The 25,670-nt window shown below is 43.8% G+C and overlaps 1 protein-coding gene across 1 annotated transcript in view; it reads right to left on the bottom strand.

The window, feature by feature from the left end:
- The window catches only part of ZNF410 (zinc finger protein 410), a 225,783-nt gene that overhangs the window by 131,786 nt on the left and 68,327 nt on the right, over positions 1–25,670 (bottom strand). The window contains exon 5 of the mRNA XM_030214204.1: positions 13,143–13,302. Coding sequence (XP_030070064.1) covers positions 13,143–13,302 — 160 coding nt within the window. The remainder of the gene's footprint in view (positions 1–13,142; positions 13,303–25,670) is intronic.

Consider the following 25,670-nt stretch of genomic DNA (forward strand, 5'->3'; position numbering starts at 1 on the left):
ATAAGATGATACCTTTTTTAATTGGACATAACTTATCAAGAAATGTATTAAGTTATGTCCAATAAAAAAAGGTATCATCTTATTTTCTTTTCCATGTTTTATTTTGTTTGATTTCTATTAATATCCACAGATTAAAAAACCATAACAGTGCTTTATAGGGAATATTTTTCCCCTCTAGGGTATATAGAACAGGCTGCTGGCATCGGCGTTTAAAAAAGAAATAGAGCAGCTTTTAAACTAGAAACTTGGGGAAGGCCGACATTTGCTAAAAAGCGCATGGTTCGGAACAAGGTATCTTTCAAAGATATCACCGAAACAGGGAAGATAGAGTGTCCCGATAGTGAGGTTGCAAAAGAGACCATAGTAGATCAGGTGTTCTTAAATAAAAAATCAGACAAAAGATTGCTAATTAATACTGTCAAGTACTGAGCATGATGTAAATAGGAACAACAAACATAGTTTGAAATGTCTATATGCAAATGCCAGAAACCTAAGAAATAAGATGGGAGAGTTAGAATATATTGCACTAAATGAAAAATTAGATATAATAGGCATCTCTGAGACCTGGTGGAAGGAGGATAACCAGTGGGACACTGTCATACCGGGGTACAAATTATATCGTAGTGATAGGGCGGATCAAATTGGTGGAGGGGTAGCATTGTATGTTAAGGAGGGCCTGGAATCAAATAGATTGAAAATTCTGCAGGAAACAAAACACATCTTGGAATCACTATGGATTGAAATTCCATGTGTAAAGGGGAAAAGGATAGTGATAGGAGTGTACTACCATCCATCTGGCCAGGATGAACAGACGGATGTAGAAATGTTAAAGAAAATAAGGGGCCCTAACAAACTAGGCACTACAATAGTAATGGGTGACTTCAATTACCCCAATATTGACTGGGTAAATGTAACATAACGGCATGCTGGGGGGGGTGGGGGGCTAAAATTCCTTGACGAAATTAAGGACTGCTTTATGGAGCAGCTGGTACAGGAGCCGACAAGAGAAGGAAAAATTCTAGATCTAGTCCTTAGTGAAGCGCATGATCTGGTGCGGGATGTAATGGTGATGGGGCCGCTCGATAACAGTTATCATAATATGATCAGATTTGATATTAGCTTTGGAGTAAGTATAAACAGGAAATCCAATACATTAGCATTTAACAGGGCCATGCCTAGGGGTCTCTGGTGCCCCCCTGCAGACTATCAGTTGGTGCCCCCCCACCATGTGGCACAAGATGCAAAGGAAATAGGAGCTGAAAGATGGCGTTCATATTTGTTGGACTGTTGAACAAATAGAAGGTCTACAACCACTTAGCTTTTCGTGCTTTCATGTTCACGAAATTAGTAATTAAATCTTTGCTATCTAACTGGGCACATATATTATTCTCAATAGCAATCATGGCAAGGCTTACAAGCCTTTCTTGCGAAATGCTTGATCGCAAATCATTTTTTATGATTTTTAACCGTGAAAATGATCGCTCACCACTTGCCACACTGACAGGAATTGTCAGCAATATTCTTAGAAACAAATTGCTATACATTGCAAAATAAGATAGCAGATGTAAATTCTCAAAGTGGACATATTCCAAACACTAAAATGAAAATAAAATGATTTTTTTTCTACCTTTGTTGTCTGGTGACTTTCTTTTTCTGATCATGCTGGCCCAGTATCTGATTCTGCTGCTATCTGTCCTCTTAACTCCGTTTCCAGGGCTTCCTTTCCATTTATTTCTTTCCTTTCCTCCTTTCTTCTTCATTTCTTGCTCTATATCCATAAGTAAAAGCTGGGTCCTCCGCAGACTTGACTGTCCAGTGGATCCAGCTTCTGCCTATTTTCTCATAAGTACATAAGTACATAAGTAGTGCCATACTGGGAAAGACCAAAGGTCCATCTAGCCCAGCATCCTGTCACCGACAGTGGCCAATCCAGGTCAAGGGCACCTGGCACGCTCCCCAAACGTAAAAACATTCCAGACAAGTTATACCTAAAAATGCGGAATTTTTCCAAGTCCATTTAATAGCGGTCTATGGACTTGTCCTTTAGGAATCTATCTAACCCCCTTTTTAAACTCCGTCAAGCTAACCCGCCCGTACCACGTTCTCCGGCAACGAATTCCAGAGTCTAATTACACGTTGGGTGAAGAAAAATTTTCTCCGATTCGTTTTAAATTTACCACACTGTAGCTTCAACTCATGCCTCTAGTCCTAGTATTTTTGGATAGCTGTGAACAGTCGCTTCACATCCACCCGATCCATTCCACTCATTATTTTATACACTTCTATCATATCTCCCCTCAGCCGTCTCTTCTCCAAGCTGAAAAGCCCTAGCCTTCTCAGCCTCTCTTCATAGGAAAGTCGTCCCATCCCCACTATCATTTTCGTCGCCCTTCGCTGTACCTTTTCCAATTCTACTATATCTTTTTTGAGATACGGAGACCAGTACTGAACACAATACTCCAGGTGCGGTCGCACCATGGAGCGATACAACGGCATTATAACATCCGCACACCTGGACTCCATACCCTTCCTAATAACACCCAACATTCTATTCGCTTTCCTAGCCGCAGCAGCACACTGAGCAGAAGGTTTCAGCGTATCATCGACGACGACACCCAGATCCCTTTCTTGATCTGTAACTCCTAACGCGGAACCTTGCAAGACGTAGCTATAATTCGGGTTCCTCTTACCCACATGCATCACTTTGCACTTGTCAACATTGAACTTCATCTGCCACTTGCACGCCCATTCTCCCAGTCTCGCAAGGTCCTCCTGTAATCGTTCACATTCCTCCTGCGACTTGACGACCCTGAATAATTTTGTGTCGTCGGCGAATTTAATTACCTCACTAGTTATTCCCATCTCTAGGTCATTTATAAATACATTAAAAAGCAACGGACCCAGCACAGACCCCTGCGGGACCCCACTAACTACCCTCCTCCACTGAGAATACTGGCCACGCAATCCTACTCTCTGCTTCCTATCTTTCAACCAGTTCTTAATCCATAATAATACCCTACCTCCGATTCCATGACTCTGCAATTTCTTCAGGAGTCTTTCGTGCGGCACTTTGTCAAACGCCTTCTGAAAATCCAGATATACAATATCAACAGGCTCCCCATTGTCCACATGTTTGCTTACCCCCTCAAAAAAATGCATTAGATTGGTGAGGCAAGACTTCCCTTCACTAAATCCGTGCTGACTTTGTCTCATCAGTCCATGTTTTTGTATATGCTCTGCAATTTTATTCTTAATAATAGCCTCCACCATCTTGCCCGGCACCGACGTCAGACTCACCGGTCTATAATTTCCCGGATCTCCTCTGGAACCCTTCTTAAAAATCGGAGTAACATTGGCTACCCTCCAGTCTTCCGGTACTACACTCGATTTTAGGGACAGATTGCATATTTCTAACAGTAGCTCCGCAAGTTCATTTTTTAGTTCTATTAATACTCTGGGATGAATACCATCAGGTCCCGGTGATTTACTACTCTTCAGCTTGCTGAACTGACCCATTACATCCTCCAAGGTTACAGAGAATTCGTTTAGTTTCTCCGACTCCCCCGCTTCAAATATTCTTTCCGGCACCGGTGTCCCCCCCAAATCCTCCTCGGTGAAGACCGAAGCAAAGAATTCATTTAATTTCTCCGCTACGGCTTTGTCCTCCTTGATCGCCCCTTTAACACCATTTTCGTCCAGCGGCCCAACCGACTCTTTGGCCGGTTTCCTGCTTTTAATGTATCTAAAAAAATTTTTACTATGTATTTTTGCTTCCAACGCTAATTTCTTCTCAAAGTCCTTTTTTGCCCTCCATCCATGTGCAGTTTTTCTCCTCTCTTCCTTTTCCCTCATCTGATCTCCTTCCTCTCTCTTCCCTCCCCTCCATCCATGCCCAGCATTTCTTCTCTCTCCCTTCCCCTCCATCCATGTGCATCTCTCCTTCCTCTGTCTTCCCTTCCATCCCCACCATGTCCAACAATTCTCCTCTCTCCCCTCCATGTCCAGCAATTTCTCCTCTTTCCCTGGGCCCTGCCCTCCCATCCATGTCCATCCTTGTCCCTCTCTGCCCTTCCCTCCTCTATCCATATCCAGCAATTCTCCTCTCTCCCCTCCCCTCCATTTCCAGCAATTTCTCCTCTCCCTGGGCCCTGCCCTCCCATCCAGGTCCATCCATGTCCCTCTCTGCCCTTCCCTCCTCCATCCATATCCAGCAATTCTCCTCTCCCCTTCATTTCCAGCAATTTCTCCTCTCCCTGGGCCCTGTCCTCCCATCCATGTCCCTTTCTGCCCTTCCCTCCTCCATCCATATCCAGCAATTCTCCTCTCCCCTCCCCTCCATTTCCAGCAATTTCTTCTCTCCCTGGGCCCTGCCCTCCCATCCATGTCCATCCTTGTCGCTCTCTGCCCTTCCCTCCTCCATCCATATCCAGCAATTCTCCTCTCTCCCCTCCCCTCCATTTCCAGCAATTTCTCCTCTCCCTGGGCCCTGCCCTTCCATCCATGTCCCTCTCTGCCCTTCCTTCCTCCATCCATAGCCAGCAATTCTCCTCTCTCCCCTCCCCTCCATTTCCAGCAATTTCTCCTCTCCCTGGGCTCTGTCCTCCCATCCATGTCCCTCTCTGCCCTTCCCTCCTCCCATCCATATCCATCAATTCTCCTCTCTCCCCTCCCCTCCATTTCCAGCAATTTCTCCTCTCCCTGGGCCCTGCCCTCCCATCCATGCCCATCCTTGTCCCTCTCTGCCCTTCCTTCCTCCATCCATAGCCAGCAATTCTCCTCACTCCCTTCCCCTCCATTTCCAGCAATTTCTCCTCTCCCTGGGCCCCGCCCTCCCATCCATGTCCATCCTTGTCCATCTATGCTCATCTCTACCCTTCCCTCCTCCATCCATCCTCCCATGTCCATCTGCCCACCCTCTGAGTCTGGTTTCTTGTATTTAATTTAAATTTACCTCCATCGTGGCAGCAGCTGCGCAACGTCAGTGAAAGCACTGCCAACGTCTCCAACCTTCCCTTTGCGCTCGTTCGTTCCCTCAGTGTCCCGCCTTCTTCTGACATCATTTCCTTGCGAGGGTGGGACACTGAGGGAACGAACGAGCGCGAAGGGAAGGCTGGAGACGTCGGCAGCGCTTTCACTGACGCTGCTCAACTGCTGCGACGTCAGAGGTAAATAAATCTTTTACCTCCGACGTCGCAGCAGCTGAGCAGCGTCAGTGAAAGCCCCCAGGCGGCGCGGAGCTGAGGTAAGCGGCGAGGGTAAGCACCGCGGCGGCGCCCTCCAGCGGTCGGCACCCCCCTGCAGTGCTTACCCCGCTTACTGTGTTGGCATGGCCCTGGCATTTAACTTTCAAAAAGGAGACAATGATAAAATGAAAAGAATGGTGAAAAAAAACCTTAGAGGAGCGGCTGCGAGGGTCAAAAATTTACATCAGAAAAAGAAAGTCACCAGACAACAAAGGTAGAAAAAAAAATCATTTTATTTTCATTTTAGTGTTTGGAATATGTCCACTTTGAGAATTTACATCTGCTATCTTATTTTGTAATGTTCAAAAATACCCATCCTGGAAGCAGAGGCCAAATATATTCTGCTTATTAAAAAAGGAGGAAGGAAGACCAAAATGACAGCCAGCATGGTTAAAAAGTGAGGTGAAAGAAGCTATTAGAGTTAAAAGAAAATCCTTCAGAAAATGGAAGAAGGAACCAACTGAAAATAATAAGAAAAAGCATAAGGAGTGTCAAGTCGAAGGCAAAGAGGGACTTTGAAAAGAAGATTGCGTTGGAGGCAAAAACACAGTAAAAGTTTTTTTAGGTATATTAAAAGCAGAAAGCTGGAAAAAGAATCGGTTGGACTGCTAGATGACCGAGGGATAAAGGGAGCAATCAGGAAAGACAAAGCCATAGCAGAGAGATTAAATTAATTCTTTGCTTCGGTGTTCACCGAGGAAGATTTGGGAGATATACCGGTGCTAGAAATGGTATTCAACACTGACAAGTCGGAGAAACTGAATGAAATCTCTATAAACCTGGAGGATGTAATGGGGCAATTTGACAAATTGAAGAGTAGCAAGTGTCCTGGACAGGGTGGTATTGAAAAATGAACTTGCGGAACTATTGTTAGTAATATGTAATTTATCTTTAAAATCGAGAATGGTACCGGAAGATTGGAGGGTGGCCAATGTAACACCAATTTTTAAAAAAGGTTCCAGAGAAGATCCGGGAAATTATAGACTGGTGAGTCTGACGTCGGTGCCGAGCAAAATGGTAGAGACTATTATTAAAAACAAAATTACAGAGCATATTCAAAAGCATGGATTGAGACAAAGCCAACATGGATTTAGTGACAGGAAATCTTGCCACCAATCTATTCTTTGAAGGGGTGAATGAACATGTGGATAAAGGTGAGCCGGTTGACATTGTGTATCTGGATTTTCAAAAGGCGTTTGACAAAGTACCTCATAAAAGACTCCAGAGGAAATCTGAGAGTCATGGGATAGGAGGTAGTGTCCTATTGTGGATTAAAAACTGGTTAAAAGATCGAAAACAGAGAGTATAATGCCCCTGTATAAGACGTTGGTGAGGCCCCACCTGGAGTACTGTGTTCAGTTTTGGAGGCCGTACCTTGCGAAGGATGTCAAAAAAATGGAAGCGGTGCAAAGAAAAGCTACGAGGATGGTATGGGATTTGCATTCCAAAACGTATGAAGAGAGACTTGCTGACCTGAACATGTATACCCTGGAGGAAAGGAGGAACAGGGGTGATATGATACAGACGTTCAAATATTTGAAAGGTATTAATCTGCAAACGAATCTTTTCCGGAGATGGGAAGGCGGTAGAACGAGAGGACATGAAATGAGATTGAAGGGGGGCAGACTCAGAAAAGATGTCAGGAAGTATTTTTTCACGGAGAGGGTGGTGGATGCTTGGAATGCCCTCCCGCGGGAGGTGGTGGCGATGAAAACAGTAACAGAATTCAAACATGCATGGGATGTGCATAAAGGAATCCTGTGCAAAAGAAATGGATCCTCAGAAGCTTAGCTACAATTGGGTGGCAGAGCAGGTGGGGGGAAGAGGGGTTGGTGGTTGGGAGGCGAGGATAGGGGAGGGCAGACTTTTATACGGTCTGTGCCAGAGCCGGTGATGGAAGGCGGGACAGGTGGTTGGGAGGCAGGAAAAACTGCTGGGCAGACTTATACGGTCTGTGCCCTGAGAAAGACAGGTACAAATCAAGGTAAGGTATACACATGAGTTTATCTTGGGCAGACTGGATGGACCATGCAGGTCTTTTTCTGCCGTCATCTACTATGTTACTATGTAGTAGGGTTAAATGGTCAGTATTCTCAATGGAGAATGGTAGTTAGTGGGGTTCCCTAGGGGTCTGTGCTGGGACCGCTGCTTTTTAACATATTTATAAATGACCTAGAGATGGGAGTAACTAGTAAGGTAATTAAATTTGCTGACGACACAAAGTTATTCAAAGTCGTTAAATCGCAAGAGGATTGTGAAAAATTACAAGAGAACCTTACGAGACTAGGAGACTGGGCGTCTAAATAGCAGATGACGTTTAATGTGAGCAAGTGCAAAGTGATGCATGTGGGAAAGAGGAACCCGAATTATAGCTATGTAATGCAAGGTTCCATTTTAGGAATCACTGACCAAGAAAGGGATCTAGGTGTCGTCGTTGATGATACTTTGAAACCTTCTGCTCAGTGTGCTGCGGCGGCTAAGAAAAGGAAAAGGAAAGAAGTGGAAAACAAAAATGAGGACGTTATAATGCCTTTGTATCGCTGCATGGTGCGATCACACCTCAAATATTGTGTTCAATTCTGGTCACCGCATCTCAAAAAGGATATAGTGGAATTAGAAAAGGTGCAGAGAAGGGTGACGAAAATGATAAAGGAGATGGGACGTCTTCCCTATGAGGAAAGGCTAAAGCAGCTAGGGCCTTTGGTCTGTCCCAGTATGGCAATACTTATGTACTTATGAGGACTACAGGTGTGGGCTGGGTGGGGGATCAGCCTGAGACTAGGAATTGCTTCACTGAGGGAGGATGGAAGGGGGAAGAGGAATGGAGCAGCTGGAACCCCTCTGGCAACACCTGGAGGTTAATCAGGCGCTGGCCAATATTCAGACCGGTGCTGGTTATCTCCGTAGTTAGAGTTAGGAGAGCCTTTTGCTATCCTAACTTTAGCATCTTACTTAACTGGATAGTGATATGAATCACAGGTAACCAGTTAAGTAAATAAGCCATCTATATCGTAAAATGCACATCTCCATCCAATTAGTCTTCTGCTTTGACTATGACTTTTTCCTAAGCTCTCTTATCCTCACAGGTCTAAGTCCGTTGATGATCAATAATTACATTTCTGTCTTGTTTATCAGACTTCACAAGCCAGAAGGGGGGGATGTACGATAAAAACAAAGATCTGGGTGCTGATGATTATGCAACCTCCAATTCCTTGAACACGAGAGACTTAGCCCATAGAAAGTATACCCAGATAGAATTGAAGCTGTGACCTCTACTGCAGCCAAGCCTGAGAACTATACATCTTGATTTCACCTGAAAAATATTACAGCCTTCAGTAAAGTCCAGAACTCAGAATCACAACGGGAGACATTTCAGAACCAGGAACTCCTGCACAATACAGCCAAGCCAATCAGGAGATAATTAATTTGAGATTCATAGTTGCTATTTATGGACATTATGGACTCATATTTTGATTTATTTTTAGTCTAGCATTAACCCTGTCTATTGGAAAGGTTCTATTTTATTTTCCTATTACTCCCTTTTTGGCTAATTTATGTTGCTAATGACACAGTTTCCATTGCAGGACATTTGTAATTCAAATCTTATTGTCTTTAGATTTAATTTCCTGTGTACTTTCATTTAGGCATAATTAACCTTTGACATGTACTTTAACACTTACCTACCCAATGCATCTTTAGGTTAGTCCTATCCAACCCTGCCTTCATACTGACAAGGCCAGTTTGCCTTAGTCCAAGTAGTTATTCCCATCACCTCTAGCCCTCTCCAAGGAGAAACTCTATTAGAGTTCCTAGGGGGGCATGCCAGATTTTAAAATACTCAATTAGGTTGCAGCTGACTTTAAATCCATAATGATCTATTGGCTGGATTAATTATACCATGTATGCATATATGCAACCTATCCTACTAAATGGTGTCCTATATGTTGACATATACCTTTCTCTCATTGTTCCCCATGTTGTAAATACAAAAGATTCTTTTTAGATTCTTTAGTTCAACATGCTGTTGTTTAAATTTTAACACTGATTGCTATGGTACCATGGGAGTGATTGAGCTACTCTGGAATGATAGCAATAATGGAAAGTTTGCACTTTCAAATTTGCCCGAGGGAGCTAGCATGCTTCCAAACTTGCTAGATACTTAGATAGGTATTACAAATCCCAATTTCTTCCTTTGAAGATTTATGTACCTACAGAAAATGTTACTACCATGTTACTCTGTGATAGAAGCCCTAATTGTTGCCCTCAGCCTATTCATAGCTACATCACTGGCAATCTTGAACACAAAGACTCCCCTTAATAATGTCTCTTATACTTATACTCACTGTCCACCTCCCTGGTGCTCAGAAAGATCGTTTGGCCATGACGGGTAAGGAGAACTAAGTGTCCCAACCTAAGACAGCCTTCGATCAGGGTACTAGTCATATTGTTCTGAGGTGTGAACATAAGGCCTAGATGATTGACTTGGCCTACTATAAGTTGTCAAACCATATATTGTTGAAGCCCTTTCCTAAAGGCCTTCAAAAGGGGGAGATGTATAAAAATGCTACAGCTATGAGCCTTGGTCCCCTGCCTAGACTTTGGTTCAGGCTCTAAAATGAGGGAAAAGCTTACAGGCCTGTGTGGCTCTTGCTTGAACTCCCAGTGTTGGAGCACTGCAGAGAACAACAGGAAACACAAGGGTGGGGGTCCAAAGGACAGAGTGACATTGTGGTCAGCCATGGTCTTGCTTAAGATTTGTGGTCAAGCGAGCTAAAGACAAAACCATGTTAGCAAGATAAAAGCTACTCATTAGCATGAGCCAATCAGTGGTAACCATGACATTAGTATAGATCCAATCAGGTATATCTACTGTCATATTATCCATATCCTGAGGGCACCTATAAAAATCAGGGTATTTCCTGGTTTAAGCTAGAGAGAAGGGTTGGCACTCTCTCTCCCCAAGGGAAACCAATGTAACCAGCAGAATTGACAAATTACCTAATTGCTTTCCCTTGTAAAACCTTTAATTGGTAAAAGAAATTATTTATTTATATTTATTTATTGCATTTGTATCCCACATTTTCCCACCTATTTGTGGGCTCAGTGTGGCTTACAATATATTGTGAATGATGTAAATACAAATTGTTACAGTATGATTATGGGTTACATTGTGAAGAGTTATGGGAAGACAAAATCAAAGTCACAAGATCATTTGGGGGACAGAACAATGGAATGTAACAATGGGGAATTGATAGGGCAATAAGACAATAACAAGAGGGTAGAGTTTTTAAGTGTGGTGAAAATACGAGTGAAGGGAACTGATGCATTTCTATTAGTGTGTATGGACTTCATGTGTTTTGATCTTTGCAATAAGTTTTCTCAAAGAGATGAGTCTTCAGTAGTTTGCGGAAGTTGGTCAGTTCGTAGGTCACTTTCAGGCTGCGCGGCAGTGCATTCCAGAATCGCGTGCTCATATAAGAGAAGGTTGACGAGTGCAGTACTTTGTATTTTATGCCTTTGCACTTAGGGAAGTGGAGATTGAGGAGAGTTCGGGATGATCTTTTAGCGTTTCTGGGTGGCAGGTCTATTAAATCAGACATGTATGCAGGGGCTTCTCCGTGGATGATTTTGTGGACTAAGGTGCACACTTTAAAAGTGATACGTTCCTTGAGTGGGTGCCAGTGTAGTTTCTCACATAATGGTTTTATAAAAGATTAGGAACTAATTAACACCTGTTTGCAGCTGGATTATTATATTCCTATAATTAATTGATTGTACATGCCTGTTGTCAATCACTGATTTGACTTGTATCTTGGCAAATAAACTCCTCATCCCAAATGATGTTCTGTGGACTTCACTTAATGATCAAAGGCTGTAAGTATAAATGCTTTTGCTTTCTTTCGCTGTATTGTATGTATAACCTGTAGCCTAAATCCAGTTTGTCATAAGGCTGGTATATTTTCCTTGCTAGTGTGGGTCCCTTAGACCTGATGTCTCTCTCAGTGGCAATTCCTTTTAGAACTTCACAACTTCTTGATTACACCAGTACTGGTGCTATTCAGAGATGGAGTCAGCCTTCTTGGGGGTTCTCTCTGCCACTGGACAGCTGAGCTCCAGTACCAGACAGAACCTAGGGGTCTCTGAACCGCTAAATTAAAACAAACCCCAGCTCTACCAAAAAAACACCCTTAGAAATGTCTATGCATAAATCACATAAATGTAGGCATAAGCTTGTGCTACCTCTATAAGAGCCATCTACTGCATACAGAACATGTTTTAGAAATAGAAGTCTGAAAATTTAATCCCATACTGAGAGCATATACATTATCTATCCACACAGTGTAATAAACATCACCTGTATTTATGCAACAAAATTAAGAAGTTATCCACACACACTATGTGCACACAAGATCATTTTAGAAGCATCTGCACATGTTAAGATTGGCTATGATGCATATGTCAGGAGTGCCACTCGTGTTTTATACATGCATAAACCGGCATTTAGACATCCAGGTGGAATAAATATCTAAATCCTGATATTAGAGATATACATGTCTAAAACTAAAAAAGCATCCATCTGGCAACGGGGCACTGTCTGGGCATGTGTTGAGCAGGAACAGGGGCAGGCCTAAAAAATAAGTGTGTATCCTCCATTTCACAAGTGGATACACATCTGTGTCCAAAAAGACTGATATCAGGATTTACACCTGCTACCCGGGATGTCTAGGTTTCAGGAAAGGACTCCTGTTGAGCAGCATTCCATAGGAGGCACTAAGGGCGCCCCTTTAATCCCCCCACCCCAGCAAAATCAGCAGTTTTGGGAAATGTAAACATTAATAATTCTAAACTGGATAACAAAAGAGTTTATGTTGAAATTTCAACAAACTTTTGTGTGTCCATTCTGAACTGTTGATATTTTAGGCATTTATGATTCTAAAACAGATGCTCCTGTCACATGTAATCGGCAGATAAATATCCAGTTCTCAATGTGTTTTATAACAGCCTCTATGTTGGCAGCTCCTGTTTTAAAATAATAGTTGAACTTGAGATGTCCTGACCAGGACAACCTTTCTAAAATGCCGTTCTCATTTCAAAAAGCCACTAGGTACACATATGATGCAAAGGGATCGATACTCTTAAGCACTAACCAGAATGGAGAAGTAGACTAATAGTTAGAACAGTGAGCAGAGATCCTGGGGAACTCCGTACATCCAGTAGCACTATAGAAATTATTATTAGTAGTAGTAGTATATTAAATTTGGGCAGGAAAAAGGCTTTCTGGAGGTAGAGTTGGGGAGAAGCTGGGAGCCATGAGAATGCTAGCAATATTCAGTCCTAACTTTATCTATGTGGGTGCTGGACTTGGAATATCAGCAGCACCTGCACTGCTGTCAGTGGTGACCCGAAGCTCACTGCCACTTCCCTCCTGCCTCCCCCCCCCCCCCGCTCCCCTAAACACCTCCCACTCCTATGAGCATCATCTGACCTCCCTCCTGGACCTACCTATCTGACCGCCACCGGTTGAATATTAACCAAAAGACTTCAAGAGGACACGGCTAGATAGGGCTGAAAATTCATGTGTATTTTTCCCATTTTACAATGGAAATACACTTAGATTTACAACAATTTTCCTATAACATATTTCATATGTTCTGGGGCAGAACAGGCTTGAAAAAAGTACTTGTTTGGGTCACAGCTTGGGAAGGGGGTTGTCCTTAATTCCCCATTTTTTTATGTCTCTAATTAAAAAAAATATATCAAAACCATATCAAGGAAATATGAACGCTCCAATCTGGCCATCCCACTTCTCAAATCCAGCCCCTACGCAAAATGGAACTTTTATTGTTGCATGAGAGTTCTCATCGTTATTTGAGGTTGCCCTGAATTGGCACTGCCCACCTGTGAGTTTTTAGGTGATATTTAAGATGTGCTGGCCACACAAATGTTCTATGACAACCCTCAAATGTGCACTGTAGTTTTTTCTCAGACTTTGAGGGGTGTAAAACAGGATTTTGATCTTTCAAGTGTCCATCACCTATACAGTTCTGCACATTTTCACCTGAAAAAAAGAACAGCAAAAACATATTTATTTTGTGATATTTATTATCAAGCCTTCTCTGTTCTAGCTCAAGTGACATTTATAAAACTGTCAGACACAAACAAGTTCCAAAATAATGGAAATGTGGACAGAACTTTTGTGCTTCAACATGATTTCCCATACTGCCACAGGTGCAGAGGTACTTTCATCAAGTAAAACCTCCTGTCTTTATCCCTGTGTCAGGTATCTAAAGAAGCAGTATTACCAAACAAGGAGCCTGATAATTCAAGTTCTGTCCAAGAGCCTACTTTCTGGTTTGTATATTCGTATGTGTCTGTATCCACATATGCATGAATCCAAAAATTCCAATTCCATCCCTCTCCTCAAGTCCCTCCTGACAAATCTTGAAATTATCATGTGTATAGGACATTAAAAATTTTTTATTATATATACACACTCACAGACTAGCGGTCTCAAAAACTCTTCGTTTCCTTTAGATAAGCTTTAAAAATCTCTAAAATTGACTTAATTTATAAGTTGTCCACTCGTCACACGAATACAAGGTGATATGTATCAACAGAAAATAAAATATAAGAAATAAAAGATAGAGAGGCTGTCATAAAATACATGGAGGACTTGTGTTTATCTGCCAGTTACGTGTGGGCAGGAGCATGCTAGGGAGATAAAATTCCTTGATGAAAATCAAGGACTGCTTTAAGGAGGAGGAGGAGGAACAATTCTAAACCTAGCCCTTAGTGGATGGAGCACATGATCTGGTGCAGTAGGTAATGGTGCCGGGGCCGCTTGACAACAGTGATCATAACATGATCAGATTTGATATAATCTGTGGAGTAAGTACACACAGGAAATCCAGTACTTTAGAATTTAACTTTCAAAAAGGAGACTATGATAAAACGTGGAGAATGGTAAAAAAAAAAAAAAAAAAAAAAAACTTAGAAGAGAAGCTGTAGAGATAAAAAATTTACATCACTATTCAAAAATACCAGACCAGATATATTCCATGTACTAAAAAGGAGGAAGGAAGGCCAAACGACAGCCGGCATGGATAAAAAGTGAGGAGAAGGAAGTTATTATTAGGGCTAAAAGAAAATCCTTCAGAAAATGGAAGAAGGATCTGACTGAAAATAATAAGAAACAGCATAAGGAATGGAAAGTCAAATGTAAAGTGCTGATAAGGAAGGCAAACAGAAACTCTGAAAAGAAGATTGTGTTGAAGGCAAAAATATGTAGGGGATCATTTTCAAAGAACTTAGACTTACAAAGTTCCCTTGGTTACCTCAACGGTAAAAAAAAACTTTTTGGTATATTAGAAGCAAGAAGCCGGTAAAAAAAATCAGTTGGACCGCTAATGCCCAAGGGTAAATGGGGCACTTAGGGAAGAAAAGGCCATAGCGGAGAGATTAAATTAATTCTTTGTTTCAGTTTTCACTTAAGAAGATGTGGGAGAGATACCAGTCACAAGCACAGAAGAACCAACCTCCATGGATAGAGCACAGCAAGCACACAGCAATGGAGAAGACCAAAAAACCCCCCTTGCACAAATGGTGTCCAAAAAAGATATTTCATTTAATCTTCACAAAGACACAACACGGCTCGTGTTTCGGCCAAATAGGGCTGCCTCGGGGGTGGGGGGGCCTACAAAAATAAACGCAATGAATATAAACATAAAAAATAAACCATAACATAAAAAGATGAAAGATAAAACTATAAAACAATATACTTGAGACATCCAAGCCTGAAAACCATTTAAACAAATATAACAATATATTCTAATATATGTAAATATAACATAAATACATAATACCAAAACATCCTATAAAAGTCATCTTAAAAAATAAATAAATTAAAACAAAGGGAATTAAACCTAATGCAGATAAAACCACAAGAGAGGAACTCCTACCTAGATATTTAGCTGTATATAGATTATTTTCCAAATAAACCACAACAAAACTGATCTTAAAAGGAAAAAATAAAAAAAATATATATGTTCTAACTGTTAAAGAATCCAATATAAAAATGTAGTAAAATATCCTCAAAATGAACTTAACCTTAACCCAATTGTCCACATCTGCAAGATACAAAAAAAAAAAAAAAAAATAAGAGAGAAGCAAGATTTATTAACTAGTTTCCATATTGTATAACCCTTTCCCTCATAGTTTTAAACTGAAACTTTCTCTAGAAATAGAAATTTAACAGCCAAGAGTATAAAAAAATAGTAGCAAGGCTTAAACAGTCCTAAAAGAAATTTATTTTCTGTTCTTGCCTGCCGGAGAGGCAGCACTGCTACTGACCTGAATGAATCAGGTGTTAATTAAGGTGTGAGGAAGTAGAATATTTGCAAAGGTTACTAAAGGAAATCTGATTACTGGGCTACTTTCAAAGGGTTTCAGACTGTCATAGTAATGCTTGAATGTTTTCACTTATATACACTGTCAGCTAGCACATTTGCTTATTTCCGATCTGACGAAGAAGGGCAACCTTTGAAAGCTAATCAAGAAATGTATTAAGTTATGTCCAATAAAAAAAGGTATCATCTTAATTTCTTTTCCATGTTTTATTTTGTTTGATTTCTATTGATAACCTTAAGAGTGGACTAACACGGCTACCACACTCCTCTACTTAAAAGGGTTTCTTTGAAACAGTCTCCTTAGAATCCAAACTATATAGAGAAAAGGTCCCACTTAACTTTCTTTCTGAGAAGTTCTGAGAGGAAAGGACATTTCTGTAGGTGACATTATTTTATTCTGTGCTTGGTAACTTAAAGATTGGGTTTAAAAGAGGAATGGTATTTCAAGCGGACAAGTCGGAGAAACTTACTGACTTCACGGTAAACCTGGAGGACGTAATGGGGCAGTTCAGCAAACTGAAGAGTAGCAAATCTCCTGGACTGGATGGTATTCATCCTAGAGTACTGATAGAACTGAAAAATGTGCTTGCGGAGCTACTGCTAGTGATATGCAATTTATCCTTAAAATCGAACGTGGTACCGGAAGATTGGAGGGTGGCCAATGTAACGCCGATTTTTTTAAAAAAGATTCCAGGGGAGATCCGGGAAATTATAGACCGGTGATTCTGACGTCGGTGCCGGGGAAAATGGTAGAGACTATTATTAAAAACAAAATTACAGAGCACATCCAAGGACATGGATTCTGAGACCGAGTCAGCACGGCTTTTGTGTGGGGAAATCTTGCCTGACCAATTTACTTCAATTCTTTGAAGGAGTAAACAAACATGTGGACAAAGGGGAGCCGGTTGATATTGTGTATCTGGATTTTCAAAAGGCGTTTGACAAGGTACCTCATGAAAGGCTACAGAGGAAATTGGAAGGTCATAGGATAGGAGGAAATGTCCTATTGTGGATTAAAAACTGGTTGAAGGATAGGAAACAGAGTGGGGTTAAATGGGCAGTATTCACAATGGAGAAGGCTAGTTAGTGGGGTTCCTCAGGGGTCTGTGCTAGGACCGCTGCTTTTTAATATATTTATAAATGATTTAGACATGGGAGTAACTAGCGAGGTAATTAAATTTGCTGATGACACAAAGTTATTCAAAGTCGTTAACTCGCGACAGGATTGTGAAAAATTACAGAAGGACCTTATGAGACTGGGAGACTGGGCGGCTAAATGGCAGATGACGTTTAATATGAGCAAGTGCGAGGTGATGCATGTGGGGAAAAAAGAACCCAAATTATAGTTACATCATGCAAGGTTCCATGTTAGGAGTTATGGACCAAGAAAGGGATCTGGGTGTCGTCATCAATAATACACTGACACCTTCTGCTCAGTGTGCTGCTGAGGCTAGGAAAGCGAATAGAATGTTGGGTATTATTAGGAAAGGTATGGAAAACAGGTGTGAGGATGTCATAATGCTGTTATATAGCTCCATGGTGCGACCGCACCTTGAGTATTGTGTTCAATTCTGGTCGCCGCATCTCAAGAAAGATATAGTGAAATTGGAAAAAGGTGCAGCGAAGGGCGACCAAAATGATAGCGAGGATGGGACAACTTCCCTATGAAGAAAGTCTAAGGAGGCTAGGGCTTTTCAGCTTGGAGAAGAGAAGGCTGAGGGGAGACATGATAGAGGTATATAAAATAAGGAGTGGAGTGGAACAGGTGGATGTGAAGCGTCTGTTCACGCTTTCCAAAAATACTAGGACTAGGGGGCATGCGATGAAACTGCAGTGTAGTAAATTTAAAACAAATCGGAGAAAGTTTTTCTTCACCCAACGCATAATTAAACTCTGGAATTCATTTCTGGAGAACGTGGTGAAGGTGGTTAGCTTGGCAGAGTTTAAAAAGGGATTAGACGGTTTCCTAAAGGACAAGTCCATAAACCGCTACTAAATGGACTTGGGAAAAGCCCACAATTCCAGGAATAACATGTATAGAATGTTTGTACGTTTGGGAAGCTTGCCAGGTGCCCTTGGCCTGTATTGGCCACTGTCGTGGACAGGATGCTGGGCTCGATGGACCCTTGGTCTTTTCCCAGTGTGGCATTACTTATGTACTTATGAGTCTTTGGCTGCTAATAGAAAATTCAATTGCTCGGCTGATGGCTTAGATTCATATGACTGATTAGAAATGGGGAGTGAGGAGCTGAGATCTCAAACGGCCATTACTGAGAATGACGTCACTTCCTCTCAGCTTCATTTTTCTATGGTTCAGCCGTCTCTGTTTTGGCACCATTGCTTTGGAATGTGTGGCCAGTCTACTAAGAATAATGGCCCTAGTCATTCCAATGGCTGGTTTTTGGGTGTTTTTCTCTTGGACGGTTTATTTCCCAAAATGGTCCCAAAAGACAAACAAACTGAGCACAAAACGCCTGTGCTAATTCCTGAACCCGAAGGAACCATGGTGTATTACTGTCAGTGTTGCCATTGGACAGAAAATCATTTCCAGAATCCTCCACTTCAACTTGAATGAAACCAAAATGAAAGACCTTTTTCAGGTTCAAAAATAGCTATGTTCACCACTTGATTTTAGGGCATTTCTAGCAAAATGTCCAAAAATGGGAAAATTAGATTCTTACCTTGGTAATTTTCTTTCCTTTAGTCATAGCAGATGAATCCATTACGAATGGGCTGTGTCCATCAACCAGCAGGGGGAGATAGAGAGCACTGAAAAACCATAGTGCCTCATGGCCAGCTAGCTCCATCTGGCTCTTCAGTATTTGAAGCTTCCAAAGCAGTGTTACACCGCAAAGTAGCATAACATGAACTTTCCTCACAGCAGATGAACGCCCCAGAACAGGAGCAATAACACAAAGGAGGGACGAACTCAACCTCCTGTAGAAGAACAGAAATCCTGAAGACTGTTTTCCAACTTCTCCCAATGAGGGAACATATCTACAGGAAAAACGGAACATAAACCAACATCAATCACACAATGAATCACTGAGGGAGGGCTCATGGATTCATCTGCAATGATTAAAGGAAAGAAAATTACCAAGGTAAGAACCTAATTTTCCCTTCCTTGTCATCAAGCAGATGAATACATTACGAATGGGATGTATCAAAGCAATTCCTAGATAGGGTGGGAACAAGCCAAGCCACGCGCCAGCACTTGTGCTCTAAAATGCACGTCTCTCCTGGCAGCCACATCCAGCCTGTAATGTCGGGCAAATGAAAGCTTAGAAGCCCCATGTCGCTGCACTGCATATCTCTTGAAGAGAGAGTGCTCCAGTTTCAGCCCAAGAAGAGGAAATCGCTCTTGTGGAGTATGCCTTGAAGGCTTCAGGTGAAGGCCACCCAGACAGCAGATAGGCTGAAAAAATAGCGTCCTTGAGCCAACGGGTTATACAAATAAGTACCTGTATATGTAAGCCGCATTGAGCCTGGCATGAAAGCGCGGGGGGGGGGGGGGGTACAAATGTAAAAAATAAAAAATAAAATAGTGGCTTTAGACGCTGGAGACTCTCTGCGCGGACCTGATAACAGGACAAAAAGATGATCAGAGGTCCTAAAAGCATTTGACACAAACAGATACTGCAACAGAGCCCTTCGCACATCTAGGAGGTGCAATTGTCCAAAGTCTTCCGGAAACTCCTCTCTGGAAAAGGAAGGCAGGAAAATAGGCTGGTTTAGGTGAAACGCTGAAACCACCTTAGGCAGGAAGGAAGGCACCGTACGCACCATAACTCCGGACTCTGAAAATTGCAGAAAAGGGTCTCGACAGGACAGCGCCTGGAGCTCAGACACCCATCTCGCCGAAGTAATGGCCACCAAAAAGACCGTCTTTAGGGTCACATCCTTCTCTGAAGCTCGCCTTAGCAGCTCGAAGGGCGAACACTGAAGGGCCTTTAAAACTAACCCCAGGTAGGGATGGGCTAGGATTACCTTGTATTAAACGATACAATCAGGCATGCCTTCTGAGACATCTTAGGGATTGGCTGTTTAACACAAATCAACATACCCCACTTATTTTTATTTTATTTATTTATTTTATTGCATTTGTATCCCACATTTTCCCACCTATTTGCGGGCTCAGTGTGGCTTACAATACATTGTAAATAATGGAAATACGATTTGTTACAATTCAGTTATGGATTACATTGTGAGAATTTCAGCGAAAGCAGAGTCAAGGTATCGTTAGGGAATAGGACAAGGAAAAGAACAATGGAACAATGGAAAGAGACAACGGGAAATTAATAGGGTAATAGAACCTTAGCAAATGAACAAGTTGGGAGCAGGCACTATTTAGGCCTTGGCATTTTAATTTCTTATTACAAGCAAAAACAAAAAGCTTACCACTTAGCATTCGGAACAGCATATTGCTTCAACCTCTGAGAAGTGCTTGGAGATTTCTTATGCAGTCTTGGAAATATAACCCCAATATTAGTGACCAGCTCCCATTGCGAGGGAATGGGGACTTTCCACTGGGGCTGGAGAAGGGTTTATTTGATAGATGGTCGGCACAGGGGATTACTTTGCTAGAACATTTAATGAAAGAAGAGGGTGTTCTGTACAGTTTTCCGGCCATGCAGCAGAGATTCTCTTTAGCCACTAAAGATTATTACACATATCGACAATTGCATCACTATTGGTTCAGTATGGACCAAGATGCACTAGGCACAAGGTTGGGCTCTAGGCTTCGAGATTTTTTGAAAGGGGATGCACACGGACAGGTGTCAATATCGAGTTTACATAAAGTATTGGAGTCCCTTAGCCCCCCCCCCATGCCTATGAGATACTTGAAAAGACATGGAGCAAAGACTTGGGATATGAGCTGAAAGGAATAAATTTTGCAAAATTGATAAAAGATATACCAAGACAAGTGGGAGGGGCGGAGCTGCAGGAGAGTCAATACAGGGTAATTCACAGGGGGTACATATCACAATCACAAACAGTAAGGGCAGGATGGATATTTGATGCTCAATGTCCTAAGTGTCATAGAGATAATAACACTTTTTTGCATGCATTTTGGCAATCTGATCGAATAAAACACTTTTGGAAAATGTTACAGAAATATCTTGAACAACTATTGGGACATATGCTGCTTCCCTCCTGGAGGGGAGTGCTTTTGAATAAAAGCAATGCTTATGGGATCTCAGACAAAAATCAGGAGTTATTCTTGTGTAAGGCCCATGCAGTGGGGAAAAAATGTATACTCAGACATTGGCTGCAGGCTGAGCCACCCTCCTTTTGGTACTGGAGAAATAGGTTCCATGAGCTAATGCTCTGGGAGGCCTGGGAGGCTTACGGTAACCCAAAGAAAAGAAAGATCTTTGTTAATATATGGTCTAAATATTTACAAAATCTCCCCCACAAGGCTAGAAGTGCAGTGCTTAACAAATTGGATACGTCCTAGATAGCGAGACATCCAGCAGATATTTGCTCCGGATTTTGGACCGGTTAAGACCTGTAATAGATATTGCTAGTATAATTACCATGAAATAAGTAGATAAAGGTAAAGGAGTAAAATAAAGGGGAGGTTGGGGGGGGGGGGAAGGGGGAGGAAAGGATGTAAAATAATGATGATAATGTTAGACTAGATGCATATGTACAATTATGACATGACTGAATGTTTACAAAATGTTTGACTTTATTGGTTTTGTTTGACGTGGTACATCAATAAAAAACGTTGAAATATAAAACTAACCCCAGGTTCCAGGCCGGACACGGAGCCCGCACGGGAGGACGGAGCCGAAGCACCCCTCTAAGAAACCATGCCACATCCAGATAAGCAGACAGGGAAAGGCCAGCGACCTTCCCCTGAAAACATGCTAAGGCTGCCACTTGAACACGCAGGGAATTATAGGCAAGGCCTTTTTGTAAACCATCCTGCAAAAAGTCAAGTATCGGCGAGACAGAAGCCCGCATAAGTGTAATCGCTTTAGCAGCACACCAAGCCTCAAACTGGCGCCAAATCCAGGCATAAGCCACGGAAGTGGAATGCTTGCGGGCCTGTAGGAGAGTGGAAATGACTTTACTGGAATAACCCTTGTCTCTCAATTGCGACCTCTCAATAGCCATGCCATAAGACCAAAGCGGCAGGCGTCCTCCATGGTCACCGGTCCCTGAGACAACAGATTCAGTACCAGAGGCAAAGGTAGGGGAGCCTTTACCAGCATCCGCCGGAGGTCCGCATACCACGGCCTCCTGGGCCAATCCGGGGCAATGAGAACCACCTCTCCTTGATGTAGCCGAATCCGCAGGAGTACTCGCCCTATCAAGGGCCACGGAGGGAACACATACAGGAGGCCCTGAGGCCAGGGTTGAGCCAAGGCATCCAACCCTGCCGAGAAAGGATCTCTCCGTCTGCTGTAAAAGCATGAGACTTTGGCATTTGCGCTTGAGGCCATGAGATCCGCTACGGGCGTCCCCCACTTGGCACAGATCTGAAGAAACACTTTGTCTGCCAGTTCCCACTCCGCTGGGTCGATTTGATGCCTGCTTAGATAATCGGCTTGCACGTTGCTCTGACCTGCAATGTGAGCTGCTGACAGAAACTGCAGATGTAGCTCGGCCCAGTGGCAAATCTGCATGGCCTGCGCGGCCAGTGCTCTGCACTGAGTGCCGCCTTGTCAATTTATGTAGGCCACTGCTGTCGAGTTGTCCGACAGAACTCTGACAGCCAATCCTTACAGGGTCGAGTGAAAAGCCAGAAGAGCCTGGAAAATCGCTTTCAACTCCAAGCGACTGATGGACCACTCCGACTCCTCGGGCATGACTTCCCCGGCAATGTGCACCCCAGCCCTTCAGGCTGGCATCTGTTACCACCAGGCACCAATCGTGGAGCACTAGCGGCATTCCTCGCCGCATCATGCTGTCTGAGAGCCACCACTCCATACTGAGCCGGGCCGCAGGGAGCCATGTGAGTCTGCACTGATAATCCTGAGACATTGGAGACCATCGTTGAAGCAGGGAGCACTGCAGAGGTCTCAGGTGCGCTCTCGCCTAGGGCACCACTTCCAAGGTGGCCGTCATCGACCCTAACAGCTGGACAATGTTCCAAGGGTGGGGGCGAGGCATCCTTAGGAGCAGACGGACCTGGTTCTGAAGCTTGCACCGCCTTTGCTCGGGAAGAAAAACAAACCCCGAAGCTGTGTTGAACCGGACCCCCAAATATTCTAGAGATTGAGAGGGGGTCAGGTGACTTTTGGCCATATTGACGACCCAGCCCAGAGATTGAATTACTGAGACCACTCTGGCTGTTATCTGATGACTCTCCTCTGTCGAGTCCGTTCTGATGTGCCAGTCGTCTAGGTACGGGTGAACCCGAATACCCTCGCACCTGAGAAAAGCAGCTACTACCACCATTACCTTGGAAAAGGTTCAGGGAGCTGTGGCGAGGCCAAAAGGCAAGGCCCGAAACTGGAAATGCTTTCTCATCACCGCAAAACGAAGAAATCTTTGGTGCGGGGGCCAAATAGGAATGTGCAAGTAAGCTTCTTTCAGGTCCAGAGACGTGAGAAACTCTCCTGGCTGTACCGCCGCAATGTCGGAGCACAGGGTTTCCATGTGAAAATGCCGCACTCTTAGAGACTTGTTGACTTCTTTTAAGTTGAGGATGGGCCGAAAAGACCCTCCTTTTCGCGGCACCATAAAGTAAATGGAACCGCCTGACCCTTGGAGAGAGGCCTCGGCCTATCCTCGGGTAAGCGCTGGGGTTTAGCATCCCCCAGGCCTTTAACAATTTTCTCCAACTCCTCATCAAATAGGAGAAGGCCCTGGAAGGGCAACTTCACCAACACCACCGCCATAGCCATCTGTTTAGCCGAAGCTCTGACCAGATCATAAAGGGCGTCAGCCAAGAAAGACAAGGCCGACTCCATCCGCGGTGCCACCTCAATAAGGGGCTCCGCTCCATCCCCGGGCTGTTCCACTGCCTGTTGCAACCAAGCGAGGCAGGCTCGGGCAGCATAACAGCTGCATGCAGACGCCCGTAAGGATAGGCCTGAAATTTCAAACGACCGTTTCAGAGCTGATTCCAGGCGTCGGTCCTGCATGTCCTTCAGGGCGACTCCTCCTTCAACTGGGAGGGTAGTTCTCTTTGTCACAGCCGTGACTAGGGCATCCACTTTAGGCACAGCTAGGCATGTCAAATGCTCCTCACTTAGAGGGTATAATTGCCCCATTGCCCTGGCGACTTTCAAAGGCCCCTCGGGGTCAGCCCATTGAGCCGAAATAAGCTCTTGGATGGTCATGCAAAGGAAAGGCTCGAGCAGGCTTCTTAGTGCTTGCCATCCTCGGATTACCAGAGGAGGCTTCGCCACTCCCAGGATCTTCAATAGAGAGGACCTGCAAGGCATCAGAAATAAGAGCTGGCATCTCATCGCGGTGGAAAATCCTCACCACGGAAGAATCATCTGGATCCGGTGGCAATCCTGCACCTTCCTCTGGCTCTTCAGACCACGAGGGCCTGCCAGACCCCTCAGAATCCTCACATCCCGACCACGGGGGGAGAAGGGGGGTGCGCCACTCTCTGAAAGGGAACTAACCCTTCTGCGCTTGTCTTGCGGCCAGCTGTCAGGGGAAAACGCGCCTGACAGCAATCCGAGGCCGGGCTCCACTGGCGTGTGAACAGATAGCAGGGCAAAATGAGACCCCTGCGGGACAGCTCATTTTAACATGAATGCTTTATGCAGCAGCAACACAAACTCAGGGGAGAAGGGCTCACCCTGGCCTCCCGGTTCCAGTCCGGGGATAGAAGCTCCCGTTAGCCTCCACACGAGGCTCCCCTCCAGATTCAAAACCCTCCGCTTCTGCGGGGGTCACGCCATGTGGCGCGTCCAAAATGGCGCCCGCTGCCAGCTCCACTGAGGAGGAAGAAACATTGCTCGCCATGTTCAGGCCGGCCCTGATGTCTGAAGAGCACGATTTACAGGGCCCTGCTGCGGATCTGCGCTTGCCACAATGGGAACAGCGCTTAACAACCTCTGCAGCCATCGCCGAAAATGGCGGAAAATTCAAAATGGCGGATTCACGCCAAAATCGTCACGATTGCGGGCCCTCCCCGGAGGAGCTACAAAATGCTCTTACCTCACCAGACTGAGTCCACAGAGCTCCGGTCACGCTGCACAATCAGAAGAAAACCTCTTTTCTGGAATCGCAGCGCCAAAGCGCGACGCGACTTTTTTAGTTTTTTTTTACGCTGTGAGGAAAGTTAGAGGCAACAGCAATAGAGGCAAATTTCCAACTCCGGAGGATCAGTAGAGTGGGAAAGGCAGGGAAAGGACTAACCAATGTGCCAGCATCCACAAAGGAGAGTGTAGGAAAAGACAGAGACAGGGTAAACCTATGTGTCTACATCCACATCGGGGGCCGGGCAAGGCAGGGAAAGGGCGAACCTATGTGTGCCTTCAAAGTGGAGCTGCAATAGCCCCCAATACCCTACTACTACTATTTAGCATTTCTATAGCGCTACAAGGCGTATGCAGCGCTGCACAAACATAGAAGAAAGACAGTCCCTGCTCAAAGAGCTTACAATCTACTACCACTGCCCAAAGCACCACCCCAGGCAGATTTTTTGAAGGAGCTGAATAAGCTGCGTCCACCCTGCTGGGGAGATAGAGAATACTGAAGAGGCAGATGGAGTTAGCTTGCCATGAGGCACTATGGTTTTTCAGTGCTCTCTATCTCCCCCTGCTGGTTGATGGACACAACCCATTAGTAATGGATTCATCTGCTTGATGACAAGGAACAGACATTTTATTGAAAATGCTCCTCTAAGTGTGTCATCTAAACCCAAGAAGAAATGTACACATTTTAAAACAAGAACATTATTTTTCAAATCACAGAAAATGAGTTGAGCAGTGCACACTAAAAGCAATGGCAATCTACCATATTTCTCAGCACTCATTTCTCCCACTCCTTCCTCACAGTTATAATGAGCATAAGAACATAAGCATTGCCATCCTGGGACAGACCT

This window comes from Microcaecilia unicolor, chromosome 9 (assembly GCF_901765095.1).
Source record: "Microcaecilia unicolor chromosome 9, aMicUni1.1, whole genome shotgun sequence".
NCBI lineage: Eukaryota > Metazoa > Chordata > Amphibia > Gymnophiona > Siphonopidae > Microcaecilia > Microcaecilia unicolor.